Source organism: Garra rufa, chromosome 9 (assembly GCF_049309525.1).
Source record: "Garra rufa chromosome 9, GarRuf1.0, whole genome shotgun sequence".
NCBI classification, from domain to species: Eukaryota; Metazoa; Chordata; class Actinopteri; order Cypriniformes; family Cyprinidae; genus Garra; species Garra rufa.
In genome coordinates, this window is record NC_133369.1 from 6,950,944 (window position 1) to 6,967,989 (window position 17,046).

The following is a 17,046-nucleotide window of genomic DNA, read 5'->3' on the forward strand; positions in this document are numbered from 1 at the left end:
TATGCAACATGTGACTATTTCTTTTAATGAAAAAAAAGGTCCTCTGATCCAACTAAATAAATGCAGTTAAAAAAATAAAGCACACAATTGGAGTAAAACACATAGAAATGAATGCAAATATGATACTTTGAAAAATGTCACTTTAATGTGAGCATCCAGCAGTCATATTTATACACCATAAGAGTGTCACAAATAAAAGGCTAAAAATACAAAGCCATTTTACTGTCCAATAAATGTATAGATGTTAGGGCTGGGCAGCATATTGAATATGCACAATCATTTTTCTGGCATTAAAATGACTGTTGGTATGAAATAGTTTTTTCTACAGGAAAAAAATAGAGATAAATCATGAAATACAATTAGTTAGCTATATGGTCCAGCCCTAATGGAAGTTAAACCTGAGCTTATGTGTGTTAAGGCGTGAAGCACATTTTTGGCTGTTTGGCCTGTTGATTATCTCACATCTAATGCGTTTTACCTGGTTAGTAGGATGTGTTGTAAGGTTAAGTAAAGATTTGTGCATTCCAGCAGAATTACATGAAACCCCAAGGCAAAGTTCAACACAGTGGTCCTTTTGTACCATCAATAGCAAGTATAAAATTTCCTAGAAAAGTCAGCTGTGATTGGCTAACTGAGCAGCAGGCACTTTCTAATACTGCAACGTTCAGCCGTCACGGGCCGCAGGGGGAAGCTGTTTTGTGCTGTAGCCTCTTTGAATGGACCAGACGTCTGTCCTGAAGTTTGATTATCCAGAGAACTGGGATGAGCAGCATCATCTGATGGGAAAAGAGATGAACACAGCAGCTTCACCGGACAGAAGGCAGAGCCACTCGGAGTGAAGTTCACCTTGTTTCTGTCTGGGCAGGAGAAGATGGGAAAGCCTTGTGTCCTACAGCTGCTACAAAGGGAAAAAAAAAATGTGAAAATCAAAAAATGTAGTTAAAACTGCAAATATATTTAAAAATATATATATATTTGTTTGCAAAAACAGAAAACTCAGTTTTTAAACATTTTCAAAAATCATGAATTTTTATTGTGCATTCCAATTAATGTCAATCAAACTATATATATGCATATATTATTTTTTATACTATTTTATAAAAATTTTATATTCTATTCCTTGTAACCATTATTATTAAAAAAATGCAAATTCATATTTATATACAATAAAGTATACAGTATGTACATATATAACAATACATACACAAAAACAGATATAAATATGTAATAGCATATACTCTTTTACATATCACTATTAATAACACTATTGTATATAAATATGAATTTGCATTTTTTATAATAATAGTTACAATGAAGTATATATACATATAGTTATAAATAATTATACATACATACACCTAAAATAGAATATGCTATTACATTTGTCACTATTAATAGAACTATTATAATAATAAAAATGCAAATTAATATGCAATTAATATTTCATGCAATTACATATACTTTTTATTAATAACTATATATAATCATATTAATATGAAATATTAATAATAATAGTACTATTATTGTCATTGTTATTTTTAATATTGATAAAATAATATAAAAATAATACTTATAAAAATATTAAATTCAATTAGAATTATTTTTTAATAGCATAAGCACTAATCAATTTAACGACATGCAATACTACATATACTATCAGTCAAATTTTGTGTTTTTTTAAGTCTCTTTTGCTTAGCAAGCCTGCATTTATTGTTTTTTATTTAATATTGATCAAATATATTAACATAAAATTTCAACTATATGTATAATAATAATAATATCAATTTATATACTTAATAGTACTATTATTGTCATTGTTATTTTTATTTAATATCAATAAAATAAATATATTTATATATCAAATACAATTAGAATTTTTTTTTAATAACATAAGCACTAATCAATTTAACGACATGCAATACTACATATACTATCAGTCAAATTTTTTTTAAGTCTCTTTTGCTTAGCAAGCCTGTATTTATTTGATCCAAAGTCAGTAAAATTTTGAAATATTTTTACTATTAAAAATAACTTTTCTATTCGAATATAATTTAGTAATTTATTCCTGTGATTTCAAAGCTGAATTTTTAGCATCATTACTCCAGTCACATGTTCCCTTAAGAAATCATTCTAATATTCTGATTTGCTGTTAAAAAAAAAACAGTTATTATTATGTTGAAAACAGCTAAGTAGATTTTTTTTCAGGTTTCTTTCATAAATAGAAAGTTCAGAAGAACAGCATTAATCTGAAATAGAAATGTTTTTATCACCGCTTTTGAATGGTATGGTGTATAACGTAAAAAAAAAAAAAATGTACTGAACTGTTTTAAATATTGATAAAAAATAATCAAAAAAATGTTTATATATATTATTATTATGATTTCTGAAGGATCATGTGACACTGAAAACTAAAGTAATGATGTTAAAAATTTAGCTTTGATCACAGGAATAAATTACATTTTGAAATATATTCAAATAGAAAAGAGTTATTTTAAATAGTAAAAATATTTCAAAATTTTTGCTGTACTTTGGATCAGATAAATGCAGGCTTTGTTAGCAGAAGAGACCTCTTTAAAAGTCATTAAAAATCTTACGGTTCAAAAATACACTTTACATATATTATTAGACAAATTACAAATATTCTGGCTACAGTAGAAGTTCTTTGTGCATTTTGTTTAAATAACAAATGACTGGAAAAGCTGTTATTGTCCTCAAACATGGCATTACTACGGAACTCAAAAAACATGTCTAAGCATGATGCTTCAAGTGCTTTTGAGTGCTATAAACCAGTGTTGTTTTCGTCAACGATGACGATGACGAAATCATTTCGTTGACGCCACTTTTTTTCATGACGATAACGAGACGATGACGAGATAAAAATGGCTCGTTGATGACTAAAACATGACGAGACGTGTGTGAGTTTTCGTTGACGAGACGAGAATAGACGAAAATGTTAGTGGATGGTCCGTCAGACGTTTAAAATGCATGACATTTCCGCTTATTGTGCATGCCAATTAAAACTTAAAAAGTATCTGACGCTATGGCAAGCCGTTTTAGCATTAGATACTCTTTGCCATACTAGTATGGCAAGCCGTTTTAGCATTCCATCCTTGTTTGTCTTTTATGTTCTAAAACATTCCTTCATTATTGTAATTATTGTTGAAAATAGTCGATCCGGAAGCTCACATTGTGTTGAACTATAGATCTGCTATTTTCACAACTTATAAGTGACACTACCCAACAGCAAAATACTTACTGACCTACATTAATTTGTTAAAAGACTACTTTTTTCCCTTTTTTTGACTAAAACTAGACTAAAACCTTTTTGACATTTCGTCGACTAAAACTAGACTAAAACCTTTTTGACTTTTCGTCGACTAAAATTGGACTAAAACTATCACATATAGAAGTGACTAAAATTTGACTAAAACTAAGAAGCATTTTAGTCCAAAAGACTAAGACTAAGACTAAATCTAAGATGGTTGTCAAAAACAACACTGCTATAAACTAAAGCTATCAAAATGGAAAATCACTGAGCATCTATAGGTGTGCACAACAAAAATCCAGGAGGAGTATTTTACAAACATGGTTTAAAAAGAAAGAAAAAGCAGTAAGCAAAGCGTTTAATTAAATTTCAAAGTAATGCAGTCAATGTTATAGTACTTACATGAGATCTTCAAACACTTTGACTTTCTCGCAGCCCTCGGGAGGCTCACGATTAAACATGTAACTGTTGTTGGGTTTGGGAGAGCTGGAAAACTGTGGCAGAGGTGAACCGCACCTGTAATCTGAGAGGACAAATCCAGGTGTGTGTTTAAGCAAATCTTCTCTTGTAAACATACTGTAGAAGCACCACAGCATAATGATGGTGTCAGATGGTAATACCATGCTATTGGTAGAGAACGAGCGTTACCTTTCTCAGCGTCCGCAGCAGGAGAGCAGCAGTAACAGGGACTGCAGGAGATCTGCGTCTCAAGGCAGTGTGTGTGAAGATCACTGTGATGAAGAGGAGGAACGGGAGCACGGCCACCGTCCCGCACCTCCAAAGCCTGAACCAGGAGGACAAACACGTGAAGAGTTACAACAGTGTTATAAAGTTTAAATGTTTTACTAAAACCTGTGTGTGTTTGTACCTTCTCCTCCTCTCTCCCCCAGTCTTCACAGACGAAGACGTTCTCCAGCTCCTGGTTGACACAGTCACTATAGCTGGGCATTCGACAAATGACGGGTCTGGAAAGGACCGTATTAGAGGATGATGTTGAAAGTCGCTTTGGCTGGAAAACAAAAAGCACCAGTAAACTGATTAATGTCAAAGTCTGAATTAATGAAATCTATGTATGGGTTCATCTCACGAAAACAGTCAGTATCAAATTTCGCTCTAAAAGATCAAAAGGTAAAAATATGAAATCATTAAATTTTGCTTAAAGAAAACAAAGCTTGTTTTTAGGATCATTATGGTTGTGAGGTTGCGTCCCAAATGAGTGGGTCGCTGTGGGTTCCCAGCCCCCTCCTCAACACAAAAGATGATGGACAACTCAAAGATGAAGGTGTAAGTGGTGGTTTATTTACAGTGCTACGAAAGAATAACCAAAATCCAAAACAAACAAAACAAATATATATATATATATATATATATATATATATATATATATATATATATATATATACTGGCGTAAATGCACTAACCAACACAGAAAACTCTGAACCAATTAGATTACAGAAGATTTGCTCACGGCACCGCAGTTGCCCAATCGCTAGCCAGGTAAAAATTGAACCAGGTTGTAAGTTTGGGGCTCCTTTTATGCTAGAAGCCCTATGCTAGAATATAAAAATATTTCATATATTGGATGTTTTGCATACATTGATGATATTTTTTGCATGATAATACAAAGGACAAAATTTTTTTGCATTATATCTAAGCATTTTATATTATAATACATTGTATGTTTAAATAAACAAACATATCAATTTAGAATTTTTCAAACATTATTTTACATCAAATTCACATTTTTACTACATTTCAATGGAAAACTAAACCCAAAAATGTTAAAACAAAAATATAAATTAAAAATTAAGATGGCTTCAATGGTTTTTCTTTTTTTTTTGTGATACATATGACATATTTATTTTTTAAATAAAATTTAAAGATTTTTTTTAAATATAATTTAAAAACATTTTTAAAAATGTAACAAAAAGATTTTTATTTCAAATAAATGTATTTTTTTAATAAATTAATTTTTAATACAAATGTAAACAGATAAAAAAACATCTGATGATGTTTTAAATTCAATCATTTAAAAGCAAATCGTTCAAATAAATAGTAAAGATATTTATAATTTATCAAAAGATTTTCATTAAAAATAATTTTTTAATATATTTAATTTTTAAAATAGAATTTAAACTGATTTTTTGAAATAGAATTTTAAAAACTGACATTTATCTGATGACGTTTTAAATAAATCGTTCAAATGTTTGGGGTCAATATGATTTAAGAAATTAACAGTAAAATACTTATAAAAATCTTGTTACATTAGGTCAAATAAATATATATTTTTTAAATACATTTAATTTTTAAAATAGAATTTAAACATTTTTTTTAATAGAATTTAAAAAATTGAGATTTATCTGATGACATTTTAAATACAAATCATTAAAATACAAATCTTTCAAATATTTGAGGTCAATATGATTTATTTTTTTAAAGACATTTATAAGGTAACAGAAGATTTTTATTTTAAATAAACATTTTTTAATACATATTTAATAGAATTTAAACAGATTTTTTATAGAATTAAAAAAAAATTACATTCATCTGACGACGTTTTAATACAAATCATTCACATGTTTGGGTCAATTCGATTTTTTAAAGAAATAATTAGTAAAGATATATAGTGTAATAAAAGATTTTTATTTTAAAAAAATGAAATTTTTTAATAGTATTTAAAGAGTTTTTTAATAAAAAAATTTTTTTTAAATTGACATTCATCTGATGACGTATGGGATTAATATCTATATGAATATCAATCAATATCAAGATCAATATTAATATATTATTAGTAAGGATATTTATACTGTAACAAAAGATTTTACACATTTTTCATGAAAAGTTATTTTAGCTTTTGTAAACAAGAAATGTCTTTCAAAAACATTTAACAAAAAACGTACTAAGCCCAAACGTAAAGCCCAAAAGCAAAAACCTCCTAAAATTGTGATTATAAAACCAAAAATTCTGATTGCTAACAGATCAGAGGTTTGCAAATCAGAACAAACCCTAAAAAGTCAATGTACAGTACCTGAGCCGGATTCATCTGCGTCACTTCTTCTTTCTCCTTGATACTGCGGCCGCCCTGCAAACTGCGCTGGAGCTGCTGACGTAGTTTAGCAATCTAAAAATAACATGTTTAACATTAGCAACAGACAGAAGGAATAAAACAAATGGTGTCACAAAACCTATGCTCAAGCCATGCAGCCCTACACCACTGTATCTACTGTATACTACAATTAACCATATACAGTATCTCACAAAAGTGAGTACATCCCTCACCTTTCAGCAACCATTTTAGTATATCTTCTCAAGGGACAATACTATAGAAATGAAACTTGGATATATTTTAGAGTAGTCAATGTGCAGCATGTATAGCAGTATAAATTTACTGTCCTCTGAAAATAACTCAACATACAGCCATTATTGTCAAAATTGGCAACAAAAGTGAGTGATAACAGCAGTATTTTTTTTTAACCATGCAAAGCCACATGTCCTATTCATCATGTTTATGTTTTTGTCTGCTTGACAGGAACATACAAAGTTGTGTATCTTGTATTAGAGCTGTTAAAATTAGCTACAGCTTTCACCAAACATCATAGATGTTTATTTTGCCACAGCTTGGGATTCCCAAACTGACTTTGCAAGTGCACAAGAGCCAACAATGGCAAGTCAAGACACAATGTGTGGGTATGTTCGAGGATCATTATGGGAAAAGAGGCCAATTATACGCCTAAAGCATGTCTATAAACACATTACCACCCATCACTTGAAACTTTAAATGAGTAAAAACTGTCTATGTGTATTTTCACACATACCTCTATGAGATGATCAGCGCTGCCCCATGATGCCGAGCGTTTGTGTATGTTAACCTCTCCTCCATCCTCAGTCCAAAAGCCAGGCGTCTGCAAAAAAACATGGTAAAAACATGGTCAAACGCTGACTATAGTGTCCTATACAGTATATATTCTTGAAGTCATGTGACCTAATTTTTTCGTAAAACAACAGGAAATTTGTGGTTGGCAAACAAGCATGTGAGTCGCTTTGACCGAACCACAACACAGCGATGAACAAACAGCCGGAGCTATAGACAGCCACAGAAGATGGACAATGTGCACCACAAATAAGTGCATCTTTTTCCAGATGCTTATTTTCGGTTGAACCTGCAAGTGTCATGTTGCAACTTGAACTTCCAGGCCGTCTTGAATGTCTTCTGTTTTGTGGTATGCCAGCTGATAAACTTCTAAGAAAGTTCAGGTGAAAGGTGGAGGAATATTTATGAATGTTTCAACTGTTTTAGTGCATGTAATAAGAGGCATTAATAAACAGACTTCACTTTATGAATTAAAAAACCAAAACAAAACATAAGTAAGCAAGTCATACTGGTTTGTAACGACATGAACCTTGTGGAAAAAGAAGTACAGTAAACCTTTGATAACTTTTGAAAAGAGTAAACTAAATTATACTATAGTAAACTAAAATATACTAGATATACTAAATATACTGAAATGCCATGTAATTAATATAGAGTACATGCATGTATATGTATGTTTAAAATAATTTAATACATTAAATTCAATAATTAATCAAATAAAATTAATTAAAATAAAATTTGTCTCGTTTTCCAGTGCAAATACCTAAAGATTCTTAAATTGAGACGCCTTTACTTGAGAAGAAAAATTACATAAGAACTCTATAATAAATTAATAAAATAAATTAAATTAAAAATTTATTTAAATTAAATAATTTTTTTCTTGTTTTCTAGTGCAAATGCCTAAAGATTCTTAAATCAAGATACATTTACTTGAGAAAAAAAATGACATAAGTCTCTAATAAATTAACAAATAATTAAATAAATTAAATGTAAAAATTTAAAATGAATACAATTAAATTAAATTAAATCAAAAATTAAAATTAAATAAAATTAATTAAAATAAAATTAGTCTCGTTTTCCAGTGCAAATACCTAAAGATTCTTAAATTAAGACGCCTTTACTTGAGAAGAAAAATTACATAAGAACTCTATAATAAATTAATAAAATAAATTAAATTAAAAATTTATTTAAATTAAATAATTTTTTTCTTGTTTTCTAGTGCAAATGCCTAAAGATTCTTAAATCAAGATACATTTACTTGAGAAAAAAATGACACAAGTCTCTAATAAATTAACAAATAATTAAATAAATTAAATGTAAAAATTTAAAATGAATACAATTAAATTAAATTAAATCAAAAATTAAAATTAAATAAAAATTAAATAAAATAATTAAATAAATTGGTCTTATTTATTAATAAATTAATAAATAAATAATTAACTTAAATGATAAAATAAAATACAAAAAAAGTCAAATGAATATAAATAAAATTAGTCTTGTTTTCCAGTGCAAATGCCTAAAGAGTCTTAAAAAATAAAATTTAAATAAAATTTGTTTAAATAAAATTTGTTTTCCAGTGCAAATGACTAAAGATTCTTAAATCAAGATACATTTACTTGAGAAGAAAAATGACATAAGAACACTCTAATAAATAAATTAATAAATTAATTAATTAAATTAAATACTTAAATAAATAATAATAAATAATTTCCAGTGCAAATGCCTAAAGATTCTTAAATCAAGATACATTTACTTGAAGAAAAAAATGACACAAGTCTCTAAAAAAATTAACAAATAATTAAATTAATTAAATAAAAAAATTAATAAAATAAAATTTGTCTTGTTTTTAGTCCAAATGCCTAAAGGTTCTTAAATCAAGATACAATTACTTCAGAAGGAAAATGACACAAGAAGTCTCTAATAAATTAATTAATAAATGAATTAAATAATAAAATAAAATAAAAAATTATATATTATAAATAAAATTTGTCTTGTTTTTCAGTGCAAATGCCTAAAGATTCCTAAATCAAAATAAATCTCCTTGAGAAGAAAATAAGTTAATAATACAAAAAAAAATGCCTTCATACCCCATTAACAGATGTTTGTTCTTGTTTTAAGCATAAACACACCAAATTTCATCTAGTTTTTTCAGAAAACTAGACTTACTCTATTTTTAACTTGCATCCTAAGTAAATGCATCTTGATTTAAGAATGTTTAGATATTTATATTGAAAAACAAAGCAAAAATACTGAGGAAGATATTCATATTTTGCAGTGTACGCAGGTTTAATGCCAGGTCTTTAACACTTTTTGCCTTACTTTAAGACCTTGTAGAAGAGAGAATTAAGAACTTTTTAAGACCTGCAGAAACCCTGTTTCATTAATATTATATTATCTGAAAGTAGTTTTTGGATGAACTATCCCTTTAAGAAAGTTATCAGGGTCAATTCTGATTTCATGTGGACTAAGAAAACAGTCCAGCAGAAGTTTTTAAACACCAATCATTAATTCGCCAAGCGCTTTAAACAATGGCAAAAGCTGCTACTGTCAACAAAGAGCCTCGGCGTGGTTCTGCGGCGTGAAGAGAGATGTTGAGAGAAACGGGCTGATTTTGACATTCTCTGCCGCTCTGGGAGTGCGAGGCCTCCGCGAGCCGGATCAGACATTAGCATATGTATGGATCTCACTGCAGGCAGCTCAGCGCAGGCACACAAAGAGCTGTCGGAGAGCGCCAGGTGGTGCAGAGACCCACAGCCATGTGCTCTCAAGCCTTAGGTAGCGTGTGCACACACCTACACACAAATACACAAATACACACACACACACACACACACACACACAGGGCGACAGGTGCAAACTGCTGCACCTCCAGAAAGAATTCAGTCCACACAACGCCAGAGAGAACTTTCTATAACAGCAGACTGCCACGAAACATCGGGCCTTTGTGACGGCTTTGTTTCAGGGGAGGTGAGGGGTCTCGTGGAGCTAAACCACTGAGCGGTCAAAGACTTCATGATACTAATGAATAAAGGAAACAAAACCCTGTAAGAATAAACCTCATTACACACAGATGACCATTTCAACCAGTCAGAAAAAAGCACAGCTAACGAGCAAAACCGGCCTTCAGTATACACTGGCTGCCATTTGGACACTTTAAGTCAAAAAGAAATCAAATTTACTTAAATAGACATTTCTGGTCTTATTGGTGCACATTATTTTAGATATAACAAAAAGGCATTTATTTATTTATTGGTGCATGGGTATATTTGTAGCAATAGCCAACAAAACATTGCACGGTCAGAATTATCACATTTTCTTTTATGCCAAAAATAATTAGCATATTAAGTAGAGATCATGTTCCACGAAGATATTTTGTAAATTTAAAAACTTCATTTTTAATTTGTAATATGCATTGCTAAGAACTTCATTTGGACAACTTTAAAGGCGATTTTCTCAATGTTTTTTTTTTTTTTTTGCACCCTCAGATTCTAGATTTTCAAATAGTTGTATCTCAAATAAATATGTGACCCCGGACCACAAAACCAGTCTTAAGTAGCATGGGTGTATTTGTAGTAATAGCCAACAATACATTGTATGGGTCAAAATTATAGAATTTTCTTTTATGCCAAAAATCAATAGGATATTAAATAAAGATCATGTTCCATGAAGACATTTTGTAAATTTTCTACTGCAAATATATCAAAACTTAATTTTTGATTAGTAATATGCATTGCTAAGAACTTCATTTGGACAACTTTAAAAGCGATTTTCTCAATGTTTAGATTTTTTTGCACCCTCAGATTTCAGATTGTCAAATAGTTGTATCTCAGCCAAATATTGTCCTATCCTAACAAGCCATACACCAATGGAAAGCATACTTCTTCAGCTTTTAGATGATGTATAAATCTCAATTTCAAAAAATTAACACTTATGACTGGTTTTGTGGTCCAGGGTCACATATTGTCCTACCTATTTTACCATAATAAGAGGGATAATACAAAATGCATGTTATGGTTTATTTAGTACTGACCTGAATAAGAAGCTGCTGTTCTTGAGAAAAATTCTTCTGGTCCCACAAATTCTTTGGGTTTTTCAGCATTGTTATGTATTTGAACCCTTTCCAAGGGACTCATATGCAACTATTACAGAAGGTTCAAACACTCACTGATGCTCAAGAAGGAAAAACAATGCATTTTGTGTAATTTTTCTGGGAACATGTACCTATCTTCTGTAGCTTCTGAAGGGCAGTACTAAATGAAAAAAATATGATATTTAGGTAAAATAATAAAAATGTACCCATCTCCATTCTGTTCAAAAGTTTTCACCCCCGAGCTCTTAACGCATGTTTTTTCCTTCTGGAGCATCAGTGAGTGTTTGAACTTTCTGTAAAAAGTTGCATGTGAGTCCCTCAGTTGTCCTCAGTGTGAAAAGATGCATCTCAAAATCATACATTTATTGTTGGAAAGGGGTCAAATACACAACAATTCTGGAAAACCAAAGAATTTGTGGGACCTGAAGGATTTTTCTAAGGAACAGCGGGCAGTTTAAATGTTTGCATTTTGTATAATCCCTCTTATTTTGGTAAAATAGTAACATTTTGCAGATTCTGAAAGGGGGATGCAAACATTTGACCTGTAATATATATAAACAAACATACATAAATCAATCCCTGACTGATCAAACTGACAGTTGTCTCATTTAATACCCTATTTAACTTGGAAGATTATGGAAGCGAAATTGGATGCAAACACCATTTCATGCTGATTCACATACGTGACCCTGGACCACAAAACCAGTCTTGAGTAACATGGGTATATTTGTAGCAATAGCCAAAAATACATTGTATGGGTCAAAATGACCGATTTTTCTTTTATGCCAAAAATCATTAGGATATTAAGTAAAGATCGCGTTCCATGAAGATATTTTGTAAATTTCCTACAATAAATATATCAAAACATAATTTTTGATTTGTAATATGCATTGCTAAGACCTTCATTTGGACAACTTTAAAGGCGATTTTCTCAATATTTCGATTTTTTTTGGCCCCCCAGAATCCATATTTTTAAATAGATAGGTGTATTATAAAAATTGTCAAAATAACTAAATGGCATTTCAATACAAATGAAATGGCAAACTAAGTGTCATTAATTTTAAATAAAGAAGCACATAAGCAAACTTTTCAATCTAAACGATTAAAAAAAAAACTGATGAGGCTATCGGCACCGACCCGTATCAGTGATATTTTAATGATGTTTTGTTATCTAATGCAATGGCATTCAAACATTTTAAAGGTGACATATCATCAAAATCTGATTTTTCTGTGTTTAAGTGGTATAATAAGATTCCCAGTTCATCTACCAACCCAGAAAATTAAAAAAACAACAACAACAACCCAATACCATTTAAAAAAAAAAAAAAAGCCTTTCTCCACAAGCTTGTGAAAAAACACTTGCTCAGATTTGCTCCCTCCGTGACAGAGGAAGGGGGTCTTTATTATAATACTGCCCCTTAATCTGCATGTTTCCACCTATAATGTGTTTTTATCATAAACCTTTGTGTATTTGACAGTTTAAGCGCAATAAGACATGAAAGAGAAGTCTAGTATTCAAATTAAACTAATATGGTTTAAAAGCATGACTTTAGCATGACAGACATAATAATCAAAACGAAACAGATAAGTATCCGAGGCACTAACTGTAAAGGCAAAGCTTTATTCTGGAAAAGCTTTCTCATTTAAAGAGACATACACAAAAACAGAGTGTTTCTGCTTACATATACTGTACATATATATATATATATATATATATATATATATATTCCTATTCCATATATATGCTTGTATAATAAATGATTAGGGGGTATTTTGAGCTGAAACTTCACAAGCACATTCAGGGGTCATCTGAGACTTCTTGTTAAAAGTGGAATAATAGGTTTCATTTAAGTGTGATGTTTCTGGTTGATTCACCAGTGCATAAATTCCAAATAATACAGAATTGTCTTTATAATCTTTCATCAAAGATGGAATCATTTGCAAATTTGTCTCTGCAAAACTTTCCTTTCCATTTACGTCACTGGCCTCTTATTTTTCAACTTTCTTGGCACCATTCTGTTATGTAACGCCTACTTTTTGAAATAAATCAATTCCTGATAGATGAGCTCAACATTTAATCCTATTTAATTTGAAAATACAACTAATTACGGAAATTAAACCATTTCATGCTGATTTTGAGTTGCAAATGTCTCAATATCTATATCATTGCATTACAACACTTTCCAAGCAAAACCTTTCATAAAATGGGGATTTAAAATGCTAAAACAATAGAAATTCATACTATTTGGTCACTGTGTTTGTAAAACAGTCATTAAGCTAGCAACATATAATGGGTAGTTAGTTCATAGAAACCCCTCATATCATTGGTTTGCAGATGCAACTCATTTGATATTTTGTTGTCTAATGCAACAGCAAGTAATGGCAAGGTAAGTGTCTAATTATTTTATGGGTTACTATATGTGAACTGTGAAGCAAATTGCATGTGACATTGACTCACCTGTGTGGCTTTATCGCTCATGCAAGATGCCTGGGGTTGGTAAGACTCTCTTGGCCACTGTCCAATTAGGTACTGCTCAGGCAACTTGTCCAATGAGGGCGGCTGTCGACTTGCTGATCGAGCTTGTGAGAAAAGAAGAGGCGTTTTTATTATGTATGCAGTGGACAGTGACATGAGACAATACTGCAGTGCAGTGACAGAGAGGAAGTCAGTGGGTGTCACTGGAAACTGACGAGCTTTTGCCTGAACTGTCATAATGGTACTGAAACAAGAACAGATTGTATTAATGAAGGAACAGAGGTAACAGAAACTTGTTATTTACATTTTCTGATGAAAATTTGACTAGTGTTTGATCATGCAAAACACACTTGCTTACAGGGCTAAGTCAAGTCTATATGATAGTCTGATCTCTAGATGTGGCTCAAATCCCTCTGTTCTGTTCTGTTTATTTTATTTGACCAAATAATGTATCCAACTGCTTATAAAATGAATAATATATAATATTTAGTTATTATTAATGCATATAGCATTTTCCATATAATAAATACTATTAATAATACTTACTATTATATGTGACCCTGGACCACAAACCCAGTCTTAAGTAGCACAGGTATATTTGTAGCAATAGCGAAAAATTATATATTTTTTCTTTTATGCCAAAAATCATTAGGAAAAATAAGTAAAGATCATGTTCCATGAAGATATTTTGGACATTTCCTACCATAAATATATCAAAACATAATTTTTGATTTGTAACATGCATTGCTAAGAACTTCATTTGGACAACTTTAAAGGTGATTTTCTCAATATTTTGATTTTTTTTTTTTTTTTGCACCCTTAGATTCCAGATTTTTTAATATTTGTATCTTGGCCAAGTATTGTCCTACCCACAAATCAATCATCATCAATGGAAAGCTTATTTATTCAGCTTTCAGATAATGTATAAATCTCAATTTCGAAAAATTGACACTTTTGACCGGTTTTGTGGTCCAGGCTCACATATCTTATTATATATTATTATTATATATTATATATATTATATATATAAAATAAACTATAATATATCATATAATATCACCATTGCAATGCAGAATATACTTATATATAAACTTATATATTTTATCATAAGTAAAATAATAATACCAATGACATATTCATACTTTTATCACATCTTATTCCTGTTTGAAATTGTACATATTGAAAAAGAATAATTAAAATACTTTATCAATACAATAATAAATAAAATTATAATAATTACATAATAATAGTTTTATTAAACATTACTATTGTTTGAAATTATACATATAATTATTATTAAATAACATTAAAAAACTACTGTAATTCAGAATACACTCAAATCTTTTGTTCTGTTTAAAAAAAATCATGCATATACTACATTATATATAATATAATTTAATGCATTTATATGCATGAAAATATACACACACAAACAGAATAAAATAAAAATGTTCATACATATATTACATTTTATATAAAATATATAATGCAATATACATATTAGTCAAAATTAAAAAATATTCAGACACCAGATATAAGTTTTGATATTTTTTTACTAGTGGGTGCAGGACACTATAGTCAATTTATGTAAGTGAGAATAGCGAAATAAAGTAAACTGTGACATATTATACCCAAAAATTCTTAATACAGTTGACTACCAGTAAAACTGATACAATTTTGGGACCAAAGAGTATTCAGACACTTTGACCTAGCCATGTTTTGCTTAAGTTTATTTTTCTTGCTTAATTGCTAATGCAACCTTTTTACACCCCAGACTGAACAAAATTAATCACTGCTTGGTAATTGGTCAACAAAGTATTGATAGTTGTGTAAATATTGTCATACATAATTACATACCTTTCTATCAAAGTTATCTGACATTATCAAGATGAATTTGTTCTGACACACTTTAACTCTGAGTTCTTCTCCTATTTTATTACCATTTTCTAAACTATAGTGAATAAACAGTGATAGTGTGAGAAATGTTGAAGGTGTCCATACAAATTTTGGTTTGACTGTGCATACATTTATAAATCACATTATACTGTATATTAACCAAAATCAACTAATTGACTATAAATGAGTGTTCTCACATTAAAGTTACACTCTGAGGACAGACAGGAGGAAATGAAACAAAGTGAAACTGCTCACAGTGAAACCCACATGCATGTACACACATGCACCAACAGCTGAAATTCAAAACAACTCGCTTGCATGCAGCCCACAGAGCGATTCCTGCGAGTCTTTGCTCTCTGCTCCAGCTCTGCAAACACAAATGTCAAAGCCTATGCAAAAGAGCCAACAAAATGGCACTGTCGGTTTACCCTCTGCTCATTGTTTTACACCATTGTGCCGAAAGAAAGCAACTTTGCAAGTGACACTCATTATCAGACGTGTCGCAGCACGGCTGCTTACAGTTCAGCAGGCCTCGAACACCGAAGCGCTCTGAATGATAAGCATCAACTCTGAAACATTTTCAGCCCAGTACACACACCTTTTCTCAATGCACTTGTTGGGGGACGGCTACACTACATTCACTTGCAGATTGCAGCGAGGCAGCTGCAAGGTCTTTGTGTGAAGGAGAAGCGTTTCAAATGCAAATCTACACAAGCATCAGGCACTCCATGAGGACGGGAGATAGAGAGCTGTCCGACTTAATAGGTACAGCCTGCCTGGCCAGAACGGTTTAGACAATAGTAGTTTACTCATTTAAGAACGGGACGTAAAAATGTGAATGACTGTCAAAACGTTGTTTTTGAAATTCTTTGTAAACAGTTGGTAACACAATGAAACATGAGTAGATAAGACAATGACCATGTTTAGAATGGAACACTAGCTTACTAACTACTAAACACTTTGTAGTACTATATAGTACCTACTTAGTATGTACTGTAAAACACAACAGCATTATAAACGTCTCCAAAAAACAGTATGCTACATTGTTGTCAGTGAGTGGTGTGAAGTTATGGTGCATTCAAGTCATGTCGTAATTTTGAGAAAACTTCCTTTAAGCCCTGAGTTTCCAAACTGGGGGCATGTCAGTGAGAAAACATGTCTTTTTTTCATTTATAATAAAAGTAGCAAAACTGCATGTACAAAATACAAAAATACTATACAATAATGATCCTGGACCACAAATCTAGTCATAAGGGTTTTTTTTTTCAAATTGAGATTTATACATTGTCTGAAATAAGCTGAATAAATAAGCTTTCCATTGATGTATGGTTTGTTAGGATGGGACAATATTTGGCTGAGATACAACTATTTGAATATTAGACTGAGGGTGCAAAAAAAAAACTAAATATTGAGAAAATCGCCTTTAAAGTTGTCCAAATTAAGTTCTT

At 30.6% G+C, this 17,046-nt stretch overlaps 1 protein-coding gene across 1 annotated transcript in view; it reads right to left on the bottom strand.

Moving 5' to 3' along the window:
- Window positions 1–123: 123 nt before the first annotated feature.
- Window positions 124–17,046, bottom strand: part of glcci1b (glucocorticoid induced 1b) — a 23,238-nt gene continuing 6,315 nt past the window's right edge. The window contains exons 2-8 of the mRNA XM_073847933.1: window positions 13,685–13,806; window positions 7,081–7,167; window positions 6,294–6,386; window positions 4,134–4,274; window positions 3,914–4,049; window positions 3,668–3,788; window positions 124–898 (exon numbers count right to left, since the gene is read on the bottom strand). Coding sequence (XP_073704034.1) covers window positions 628–898; window positions 3,668–3,788; window positions 3,914–4,049; window positions 4,134–4,274; window positions 6,294–6,386; window positions 7,081–7,167; window positions 13,685–13,806 — 971 coding nt within the window. The 3' untranslated portion in view covers window positions 124–627. The remainder of the gene's footprint in view (window positions 899–3,667; window positions 3,789–3,913; window positions 4,050–4,133; window positions 4,275–6,293; window positions 6,387–7,080; window positions 7,168–13,684; window positions 13,807–17,046) is intronic.